Raw genomic sequence first — 12,398 nt, forward strand, 5'->3', positions numbered from 1 at the left:
TCTAAAGGGTAATTCTAAAGGATAATTCAAAAGGGTAATTCTATTGTGTAATTCTAAAGGGTAATTATGAAGGGTAATTCTAATGTATCATTCTAAAGGGTAATTCTAAAGGGTAATTCTAAAGGGTAATTCTAAAGGGTAATTCTAAAGGGTAATTCTAAAGGGTAATTCTAATGTGTAATTCTAAAGGGTAATTCTAAAGTGTAATTCTAAAGGGAAATTCTAAAGTGTAATTCTAAAGTGTAATTCTAAAGGGTAATTCTAAAGGGTAATTCTAAAGTGTAATTCTAAAGGGAAATTCTAAAGGGTAATTCTAAAGTGTAATTCTAAAGGGTAATTCTAAAGGGTAATTCTAAAGTGTAATTCTAAAGTGTAATTCCAAAGGGAAATTCTAAAGGGTAATTCTAAAGTGTAATTCTAAAGGGTAATTCTAAAGGGTAATTCTAAAGTGTAATTCTAAAGGGTAACTCGAAAGTGTAATTCTAAAGTGTAATTCCAAAGGGAAATTCTAAAGGGTTTGCCGTATGTATCATTCTAATGTATCATTCTAATGATATTCTAAATTCTAAAGTAATTCTAAAGGGTAACTCGAAAGTGTAATTCTAAAGTGTAATTCCAAAGGGAAATTCTAAAGGGTAATTCTAAAGGGTAATTCTAAAGGGTAATTCTAAAGGGTAATTCTAAAGGGTAATTCTAAAGGGTAATTCTAAAGTGTAATTCTAAAGAGTAATTCCAAAGGGTAATTCTAAAGGGTAATTCTAAAGGGTAATTCTAAACGGTAATTCTAAAGGGTAATTCTAAAGGGTAATTCTAAAGGATAATTCAAAAGGGTAATTCTATTGTGTAATTCTAAAGGGTAATTATGAAGGGTAATTCTAATGTATCATTCTAAAGGGTAATTCTAAAGGGTAATTCTAAAGGGTAATTCTAAAGGGTAATTCTAAAGGGTAATTCTAATGTGTAATTCAAATGTGTAATTCTAAAGGGTAATTCTAAAGGGTAATTCCAAAGGGTAATTCTAATGTATAATTCCAAAGTGTAATTCTAAAGGGTAATTATAAAGGTTAATTCTCAAGGGTAATACTAATGTATAATTCTAAAGGGTAATTCTAAAGGGTAATTCCAAAGAGTAATTCTGAAGAGTAATTCTGAAGGGTAATTATAAAGGGTAATTCTAAAGGGTAATTCTAATGTATAATTAGAAAGGGTAATTCTAAAGGGTAATTCCAAAGGGTAATTGTAAAGAGTAATTCTGAAGGGTAATTATAAAGGGTAATTCTAAAGGGTAATTCTAATGTATAATTCCAAAGTGTAATTCTAAAGGGTAATTCGAAAGGGTAATTCTAAAGGGTAATTCCAAAGGGTAATTCTAAAGAGTAATTCTGAAGGGTAATTCTAAAGGGTAATTCTAATGTATAATTCCAAAGTGTAATTCTAAAGGGTAATTCGAAAGGGTAATTCTAAAGGGTAATTCCAAAGTGTAATTCTAAAGGGTAATTCGAAAGGGTAATTCTAAAGGGTAATTCTAAAGAGTAATTCTGAAGGGTAATTCTAAAGAGTAATTCTAAAGTGTAATTCTAAAGAGTAATTCCAAAGGGTAATTCTAAAGAGTAATTCTAAAGGGTAATTCTAAAGAGTAATTCTGAAGGGTAATTCTAAAGAGTAATTCTGAAGGGTAATTCTAAAGAGTAATTCTAAAGTGTAATTCTAAAGAGTAATTCCAAAGGGTAATTCTAAAGAGTAATTCTAAAGGGTAATTCTAATGTGTAATTCTAATGGGTGATTCTAATGGGTAATTCTAAAGGGTAATTCTAATGGGTAATTCTAAAGGGTAATTCTAAAGGCTAATTCTAAAGGGTAATTCTGAAGGGTAATTCTAAAGGGTAATTCTAAAGGGTAATTCCAAAGGGTAATTCTAAAGGGTAATTCAAAAGGGTAATTCTAAAGGGTAATTCTAAACGGTAATTCTAAAGGGTAATTCCAAACAGTAATTCTAAAGGGTAATTCTAAAGGGTAATTCTAAAGGTTAATTTTAAAGGGTAATTTTAAATGGTAATTTTAAAGGGTAATTCTAATGGGTAATTCTAAAGGGTAATTCTAAACGGTAATTCTAATGGGTAATTCTAAAGGGTAATTTTGAAGAGTAATTCTAAAGGGTAATTCTAAAGGGTACTTCTAAAGGGTAATTCTAAAGGGTAATTCTAAAGGGTAATTCTGAAGGGTAATTCTAAAGGGTAATTCTAAAGGGTAATTCTAAAGTGTAATTCTAAAGGGTAATTCTAAAGGGTAATTCTTAAGGGTAATTCTAAAGGGTAATTCTAAAGGGTAATTCTAAAGTGTAATTCTAAAGGGCAATTCTAAAGGGTAATTCTAAAGGGTAATTCTAATGGGTAATTCTAATAGGTAATTCTAATGGGTAATTCTAAAGGGTAATTCTAAAGGGTAATTCTGAAGGGTAATTCTAAAGGGTAATTCTGAAGGGTAATTCTAAAGGGTAATTCTAAATGGTAATTCTAATGGGTAATTCTCAAGGGTAATTCTAAACGGTAATTCTAAAGCTTAGTTCTAATGGGTAATTGTAAAGGGTAATTGTAAAGGGTAATTCTAAAGGGTAATTCTAAAGGGTAATTCTAAAGGGTAATTCTAAAGTGTAATTCTAAAGTGTAATTCTAAAGGGTAATTCTAAAGGGTAATTCTAAAGGGTAATTCTAAAGGGTAATTCTAAAGGGTAATTTTAAAGAGTAATTCTAAAGGGTAATTCTAAAGGGTAATTTTAATAAGTAATTCTAAAGTGTAATTCTAAAGGGTAATTCTAAAGGGTAATTCTAAAGGGTAATTCTAAAGGGTAATTCTAAAGGGTAATTCTAAAGGGTAATTCTAAAGGGTAATTCTGAAGGGTAATTCTAAAGGGTAATTCTAAAGGGTAATTCTAAAGTGTAATTTTAAAGGGTAATTCTAAAGTGTAATTCCAAAGGGTAATTGTAAAGGGTAATTCTAAAGTGTAATTCTAAAGGGTAATTCTAAAGGGTAATTCTAAAGGGTAATTCTAAAGTGTAATTCTAAAGGGTAATTCTAAAGGGCAATTCTAAAGGGTAATTCTAAAGGGTAATTCTAAAGTGTAATTCTAAAGGGTAATTATAATGTGTAATTCTAATGTGTGATTCTAATGGGTAATTCTAAAGGGTAATTCTAAAGGGTAATTCTAAAGGGTAATTCTAAAGGGTAATTTTAAAGAGTAATTCTAAAGGGTAATTCTAAAGGGTAATTCTAAAGTGTAATTCTAAAGGGTAATTCTAATGTGTAATTTTAAAGGGTAATTCTAAAGTGTAATTCCAAAGGGTAATTGTAAAGGGTAATTCTAAAGTGTAATTCTAAAGGGTAGTTCTAAAGGGTAATTCTAAAGGGTGATTCTAAAGGGTAATTCTAAAGGGTAATTCTAAAGGGTAATTCTAAAGGGTAATTCTAAAGGGTAATTCTAAAGGGTAATTCTAAAGTGTAATTCTAAAGGGTAATTCTAATGTGTAATTCTAATGTGTGATTCTAATGGGTAATTCTAAAGGGTAATTCTAAAGGGTAATTCTAAAGGGTAATTCTAAAGGGTAATTTTAAAGAGTAATTCTAAAGGGTAATTCTAAAGGGTAATTCTAAAGGGTAATTCTAAAGGGTAATTCTAAAGGGTAATTCTAAAGGGTAATTCTAAAGGGTAATTCTAAAGTGTAATTCTAAAGGGTAATTCTAATGTGTAATTCTAATGTGTGATTCTAATGGGTAATTCTAAAGGGTAATTCTAAAGGGTAATTCTAAAGGGTAATTCTAAAGGGTAATTTTAAAGAGTAATTCTAAAGGGTAATTTTAAAGAGTAATTCTAAAGTGTAATTCTAAAGGGTAATTCTAAAGGGTAATTCTAAAGGGTAATTCTAAAGGGTAATTCTAAAGGGTAATTCTGAAGGGTAATTCTGAAGGGTAATTTGAAAGGGTAATTTTAAAGTGTAATTCTAAAGGGTAATTCTAATGTGTAATTCTAATGTGTGATTCTAATGGGTAATTCTAAAGGGTAATTCTAAAGGGTAATTCTAAAGGGTAATTCTAAAGGGTAATTCTGAAGGGTAATTCTAAAGGGTAATTCTAAAGTGTAATTCTAAAGGGTAATTCTAATGTGTAATTCTAATGTGTGATTCTAATGGGTAATTCTAAAGGGTAATTCTAAAGGGTAATTCTAAAGGGTAATTCTAAAGGGTAATTTTAAAGTGTAATTCTAAAGGGTAATTCTAAAGGGTAATTCTAAAGGGTAATTCTAAAGGGTAATTCTAAAGGGTAATTCTAAAGTGTAATTCTAAAGGGTAATTCTAAAGGGTAATTCTAAAGGGTAATTCTAATGGGTAATTCTAATAGGTAATTCTAATGGGTAATTCTAAAGGGTAATTCTAAAGGGTAATTCTGAAGGGTAATTCTAAAGGGTAATTCTAAAGGGTAATTCTAAAGGGTAATTCTAAAGGGTAATTCTGAAGGGTAATTCTAATAGGTAATTCTAATGGGTAATTCTAAAGGGTAATTCTAAAGGGTAATTCTGAAGGGTAATTCTAAAGGGTAATTCTAAACGGTAATTCTAAAGCTTAGTTCTAATGGGTAATTGTAAAGGGTAATTCCAAAGGGTAATTCTGAAGGGTAATTCTAAAGGGTAATTCTAAAGGGTAATTCTGAAGGGTAATTCTAATAGGTAATTCTAATGGGTAATTCTAAAGGGTAATTCTAAAGGGTAATTCTGAAGGGTAATTCTAAAGGGTAATTCTAAACGGTAATTCTAAAGGGTAATTCTGAAGAGTAATTCTAAAGTGTAATTCCAAAGGGTAATTGTAAAGGGTAATTATAAAGTGTAATTCTAAAGGGTAATTCTGAAGGGTAATTTGAAAGGGTAATTTTAAAGTGTAATTCTAAAGGGTAATTCTAATGTGTAATTCTAATGTGTGATTCTAATGGGTAATTCTAAAGGGTAATTCTAAAGGGTAATTCTAAAGGGTAATTCTAAAGGGTAATTCTGAAGGGTAATTCTAAAGGGTAATTCTAAAGTGTAATTCTAAAGGGTAATTCTAATGTGTAATTCTAATGTGTGATTCTAATGGGTAATTCTAAAGGGTAATTCTAAAGGGTAATTCTAAAGGGTAATTCTAAAGGGTAATTTTAAAGTGTAATTCTAAAGGGTAATTCTAAAGGGTAATTCTAAAGGGTAATTCTAAAGGGTAATTCTAAAGGGTAATTCTAAAGTGTAATTCTAAAGGGTAATTCTAAAGGGTAATTCTAAAGGGTAATTCTAATGGGTAATTCTAATAGGTAATTCTAATGGGTAATTCTAAAGGGTAATTCTAAAGGGTAATTCTGAAGGGTAATTCTAAAGGGTAATTCTAAAGGGTAATTCTAAAGGGTAATTCTAAAGGGTAATTCTGAAGGGTAATTCTAATAGGTAATTCTAATGGGTAATTCTAAAGGGTAATTCTAAAGGGTAATTCTGAAGGGTAATTCTAAAGGGTAATTCTAAACGGTAATTCTAAAGCTTAGTTCTAATGGGTAATTGTAAAGGGTAATTCCAAAGGGTAATTCTGAAGGGTAATTCTAAAGGGTAATTCTAAAGGGTAATTCTGAAGGGTAATTCTAATAGGTAATTCTAATGGGTAATTCTAAAGGGTAATTCTAAAGGGTAATTCTGAAGGGTAATTCTAAAGGGTAATTCTAAACGGTAATTCTAAAGGGTAATTCTGAAGAGTAATTCTAAAGGGTAATTCTAAAGGGTAATTCTAAATGGTAATCTAAAGAGCATTTCTAAAGGGTAATTCTAAAGGGTAATTCTGAAGGGTAATTCCAAAGGGTAATTGTAAAGGGTAATTATAAAGTGTAATTCTAAAGGGTAGTTCTAAAGGGTAATTCTAAAGGGTGATTCTAAAGGGTAATTCTAAAGGGTAATTCTAAAGGGTAGTTCTAAAGGGTAATTCTAAAGGGTGATTCTAAAGGGTGATTCTAAAGGGTAATTCTAAAGGGTAATTCTAAACGGTAATTCTAAACGGTAATTCTAAACGGTAATTCTAAACGGTAATTCTAAACGGTAATTTTAAAGTGTAATTCTATTGGGTAATTCCAATGCATAATTGTAAAGGGTTTCACTCATTTCTCGGCTTTGCCTATTTCATATTAAAAATGCCAAACTGAACCACTTCCATGGGACGTGGGTGAGGTTTATTTTATTATTAGCGGCTGTTCCACATTGCTAATCCTGGCCTGCGCACGTGGCCTCCAGGCATTAGTGCTTCCCCTTTGTGTCATGTTGTATTTTATTTTGGTGGTCCAAGGTTCATGGAGGGGCACTTCTGCACAAATTACATCTAAAACAGACATTAGTTGACTTCAGTGCACTTTTCCATGAAGCACAAGCATTTTCGTAGTCAATGGACAAGCTCATCCGCACTTGCGTTTTAAACCTGTCTCTGAGCATCCCAGGGCTTCAGATGGGAAAATCAAAAGGCCAACCGGATTTGTTTTACCAAAATTCCAAAGTAGTCTACATGGGGGATCTGAGGAAACTAACAACCAAACATCTCATGCGCAATGGGCCTGTGAAGACATGGATCGATTAGTATTTCCAGCTCCGCCATGCAATCCTTTCACGCTCCTTTTGGTGAGAGGACGGACACGACGGCTGGAATCGTGTGCCATCCTTTGTTACTGCATGAATCGATTCACAAGAAGTTTCTGTAAACCCCTTTGATCGATTAATTTGACATGTCTCTATATTAGCCATCGATTTTAATAATGTATTAAAATACATTTTTATTACATTATTAAAATGTCCTTGTATTCTGTCCTTGTATAAAAGTGAGTTACCTATAAAATCGTCAAAACGACCAACGTCATAGTCCCATACCATGACCTTCAGCCAGCACTGCTTGAGTTCAGCTGCCTGAAATTCGAATATAAACTCCTGTTGGATGAGAGACACAGATATATATGGATTTAAGGTCGACAATCGATGATATTTGACACATATAATTAATCAAAAGAGGTTAAATGGCTAGACAAGAAACACGACACACCATCAACAGACTCATTCCTGGAATTACTTAAATTATAGACAAGTGATCAACATGGAAATTCCAATTCAATCATTCCTTGATACTTGGATGATGTCATCATGAGGAAAAAAACATTCCCAGAAGACTATCTAGTCTAGACTATACGAGAGAAGTTTGAGGGTGTGTGTGCCACCATTTTTCTCAAAGTTGGCTGAGTGTATCTTCGTCAAAATTTCAGAGGTTCATAAGTGAATGCTGAGGGATGTTTCAGGCAAAAAAGAGTTTTTGAACATTTTGAATATAAAGTTAGATTTTTTTTTTTGAATTGCTCTATTGTGCCTAAGTCCTTGTAGCTATGTGAAAGGTAATATTAAATGATCCCTGACCCCATTTCTTAGTGGGTGTAGGGAAGTGTTTTAAGCCACCCCCTACCCCAGAAAATAGACCGGGAAGCACCGGGCACCACTGCTCGTATCCTATATATACATATACAGCGTGTATCAAAAAAAAAGAAGCTAATCCGAATTCAAGGGGTTAATATGCAAAGGTTATGTATTTTGACAATTTACATGTGGTTTACGAATTAAGAGGAGATCCTCAGCTTTCCATTGATAACTTCCATGCATCATTGATGTCACACATGACCGAGTACATGTTCATTGAAAATGACAAGTTCAAATCGCATTTTTACAAGTTTGGCTAATCGATGCAAGTTAGGATAATTGGTGCAAAATGAACGTCAGATGTGAACTTTTCTCAGGAATGATTGGCCTTTATGCACCCACACCTTCAACATGTCCACCTCCCCTTTCAACACAAAGCTCACAGCGGCGGAGCATGCCCTGAACTGCTCGTCTCACCATAGCCGGGTCATTGCGCAAAGCATCCACTTCATGTCGAATACGGCCCTGCAATTCGTCAAGATCACGGGGAGGAGTTACGAACACCTTGTTCATTAAATGTCCCCAAAGGAAGTAATCACATGGTGTGAGGTCAGGTGATCTTGGCAGCCATTCCACTGCATGGTTGAGGGCAAAGACTCGGTCTCCAAAGAGTTCCCTCAGTCGATCTCGGACAGCGATAAGATGATGTGCTGGGGCGCCGTCTTGGGCCCACCAGAGATATCTGAAGACACCACGAACCTGTCACTCAAAGTTCTCCTCCAGCTGTGGTAAAACTTCATCATTGATCATCTGCAGATACCTGTTACCATTGACATTCCTTTGAAAGAAAAATGGTCCGATCACCTGACCACTTCCACAAAGTCCCAACCAAACAGTCCACTTTTGTCGATTCATGTTGGTGTCAAAATTAAATTCCGGGGGTTGTCCTGTCGGTGCATATTCAAGAACATTATAGGTATTGACCTTGCCGTCCATGGTGAAAGCAGCTTCGCCGCCGATAATGAGATACCGCAGGAAATTGACATCTGCTTCGCAACGTGCTGTCAACCATCCGGCAAGCACCAGCCTCCTGGCAAAATCCCCTGGCGTAAGTTGATGCCGGATGTGAATCCGATATGGATGTTGGTGGAGGTCCAGTCTTGTGATTCGGTTGAATGTTGCCAAAGGCAATTCCGCCCCATTTGGTCTTGCGCTGGTATCCATAGGATGCTCCAAAACTTGCTGCCTTAAGGCTGCAATGTTCATTTCCGATCGCCCAGAGCGCCTCCTACCAGAATTCCCCTTGTTGCGGTTGAAGCTCGTGCCATGCTCTTGGTATTTTCCAACATTCGCCCAGATGGTTTTGGCTGCTGGAGGCTCCCGTTCTGGGAAACGTTCCCTGAACGCATCACGAGTTCACTGCAAACTTCCAGTTTGGTGAAAGGTTGTAACTACGAAGGTCTGCTGTTCGTTGAACCACGAAGGTTGTAAGTTGAACCATCTTTTCAATGACTCAGACTGTCTCTAAGCCCATACAATGTAGGCCCATCTTAAATACCCATCTTAAACAAAGGATGATGCAACCGACGATTACCAGACCAGCTTAACAATTTTACATAATCAACTTGGCAGTCGACAATCAATGCGTCCATTTCAAACTGTCTTGCACCGATTAGCCAAACTTGTAAAAATGCGAATTGAACTTGCCATTTTCAATTAACATGTATTCGGTCATGTGTGACAGCAATGATGCATGAAAGGCATCAATGGAAAGCTGAGGATCTTCTCATAATTAGTAAACCACATGTAAATTGTCAAACTAAATAACCTTTGCATATTAACCCCTTGAATTCGGATTACCTTTTTTTTGACACGCACTGTATAAGAGACCTATTGTCTGTTTGTACCTCCATGAAACACAGAAATGCTCCTTGGAGAGAATTTTTTTTTATTAAGTAGAAGTGCTTCAAATGAATCCAAAATTCCAGTAAAATTATATTTTTTTCAATCAGACAAAGAATTGAACCCAGGCAGTGTATAGGCAACAGACCGCTGCCTTAATCACTTCTGAATTTTTTCTTTACTGCACTGTAGAAATCTACAGCCTCCCATTTCTGAGCTCTTTCAATGAGCGTAGGAATAAAAGGCTTCCTTATTTATATCGTGGCATTTTACAACAGGCTTCTGCTAATAAAGCACACACACACATACACACACACACACACACACACAAACACACACACACATGTACATATACACACACATACACACGTGCACATACATACACATACACATATATACACACACATGCACACACACATACATACATACACACACACATACACATACATACATACATACACACACACACACATATACATATACACACACACACACACACATGCAAACACACACACACACACACACACACACATGCAAACACACACACACACACACACACACAAACACATGCACACACACTTACACACTGATCCTTTTAGTAACAGAAGATTATTTCATTTTTTATGATTTCACATGCAAACACACACACACACACACACACACACACACACACACACACACACACACACACACACACACACACATACACGTATACATACATACACACACACACACACAGACACACGCACACACACATGCATACACACATATACATATACACACACACACACACACACATATACATACACACACACACACACACACACACACACACACACACACACACACACACACACACACACATGCAAACACACACACACACACACACACACACACACACACACACACACACTGATCCTTTTCGTAACAGAAGATTATTTCATTTTTTATGATTTCCCTCAGTTGTATCTTTCTCGCACAAGTTTCATAATTGTCGTGATGATGATGAAGCTTAGTCCGGATGACGAATCAATTAAGGCAGAACTGGCACTGTCCAAGACCGGTGTGCGAACGGGAATTGCGAAAACCCGCATGAACATTCATATAAATAACGTGATGATGTTTGCATTGCTCTGGTCCTTGACAATCAGTTCTTTTTCTCTGAACGTTCATAGCTCATACTTACTTTCACAACATTCCCAAGTACGGGTATATAACCCATATGGACAATTTCATGTCCTTGAATAAGGAGTTGAGGAAGAAGTGAAAGAAGCGTTTACCTGCACAAACTCTGGGTTGAGGGTTCGTTTCTTCACAACTGTTTTTCGCTTGCCCCGACGACCCAAACCAGGCCCCAAAATTCTGGTAAGGGAATGTTAAAAGTGGGGAAGAGGAGAAGGGATAGAGAAAGTTCGTTGCAGACAGTTTCAGGTTATTTGTAAACACAGGTTTTATTATCAAGTCGGATTTTTTTAACACACTATTTTTGAACTTCTTGCACAAAGTTGATTTAAAATAAATAATTATATTTCATTTATTCATTTCAATCATTCATTCATTTTTCATTATTCATTATCTTCCTAACTGTTCCACCATTAGACTGTTTAATGATCTTTCGTTCAATTAGACCCTTTCATTTGTTGATTAAAAACGGTTTTAATTTGCTTGCCCCCTTTATTGTCATCATATATATTTATGTCATAATTAGACCTCTTTATAACCACTGACTGACTGATTAATGTTCGGTACCTTTCAGGGGTCGTAGAAAGCTGAATTTTGGCGTGGCGACAGACATTGAAGCGGTACAGCTGTCACAGAACCGTCGGAAAGCGTCCGTAAATGAAAATTTACATAAAAAACCGTAAACACAAGTTTAAAAAAAATTAACAAAAAACCTCAATCAATATCCAGCATTTCAAAATTGCAATTTCCATAACTATAAACTGTGAAATAAAAGTCTCAATGAAAATTGAGGTAAAAAAAAAACCAGAAACACATGTAAAAAAAATCAAAAACCTCAATCAACATCTGGCATTTGAAAATTGAAATTTCTTTAACTGTAAACTTTGAAATAAACATGACAATAATGTCCATAAATGAAAAAAGAAAAAGCGTCCGTATTTGAAAATTTACATAAAAAACTGTAAATGCGTCCATAAAAATAAACAACAATCTATATCTCGCATCTGAAAATTGTAATTTCTTTAATTGTAAACTTTGAAATAAACATGACAATAATGTCCATAAATGAAAAGAGAAAAAGCGTCCGTAATTGAAAATTTACATAAAAAACTGTAAATGTGTCCGTAGAAAAAAAAAACTCAATCTATATCCAGCATTTGAAAATTGCAATTTCTTTAACTGTAAACTTTTAAATAAACATGACAATAATGTCCATAAATGAAAAGTGAAAAAGCGTCCGTAATTGAAAATTTATGTAAGAAACTGTAAATGCGTCCGTAAAAAAACAAAACTCAATCTATATCCAGCATTTGAAAATTGTAATTTCTTTAACTGTAAACTTTTAAATAAACATGACAATAATGTCCATAAATGAAAAGTGAAAAAGCATCCATAATTGAAAATTTATGTAAGAAACTGAAAATGCATCCGTTAAAAAAAAACTTCAATCGATATATAGCATTTGAAAATTGTAATTTCTTTAACTGTAAACTTTTAAATAAACATGACAATAATGTCCATAAATGAAAAGTGAAAAAGCGTCCGTAATTGAAAATTTATGTAAGAAACTGTAAATGCGTCCGTAAAAAAGCAACTCAATCTATATCTAGCATTTAAAATTGTAATTTCTTTAACTGTAAACTTTTAAATAAACATGACAATAATGTCCATAAATGAAAAGTGAAAAAGCATCCGTAATTGAAAATTTATGTAAGAAACTGCAAATGCATCCGTTAAAAAAAAACTTCAATCGATATATAGCATTTGAAAATTGTAATTTCTTTAACTGTAAACTTTTAAATAAACATGACAATAATTTCCATAAAAGAAAAGAGAAAAAGCGTCCGTAATTGAAAATTTACATAAAAAACTG

The 12,398-nt window shown here is 34.0% G+C and overlaps 1 protein-coding gene across 4 annotated transcripts in view; it reads right to left on the reverse strand.

The window, feature by feature from the left end:
- Window positions 1-12,398, reverse strand: part of LOC144893255 (double C2-like domain-containing protein alpha) — a 46,053-nt gene that overhangs the window by 14,749 nt on the left and 18,906 nt on the right. For 2 of the 4 annotated variants that reach the window (XR_013624284.1, XR_013624285.1), the window contains exons 2-4: window positions 11,093-11,151; window positions 10,624-10,705; window positions 6,871-6,967 (exon numbers count right to left, since the gene is read on the reverse strand). Coding sequence is in view for 2 of the 4 variants with exons in the window: in XM_078783126.1 (XP_078639252.1) it covers window positions 6,871-6,967; window positions 10,624-10,705 (179 nt within the window). In the remaining 2 variants the exon portion in view is untranslated. The remainder of the gene's footprint in view (window positions 1-6,870; window positions 6,968-10,623; window positions 10,706-11,092; window positions 11,152-12,398) is intronic. The other 2 variants (XM_078783126.1, XM_078783127.1) reach the window with 1 other exon arrangement.

The sequence above is a fragment of the Myxine glutinosa genome, chromosome 8 (genome assembly GCF_964187855.1).
Source record: "Myxine glutinosa chromosome 8, kmMyxGlut1.1, whole genome shotgun sequence".
NCBI lineage: Eukaryota > Metazoa > Chordata > Myxini > Myxiniformes > Myxinidae > Myxine > Myxine glutinosa.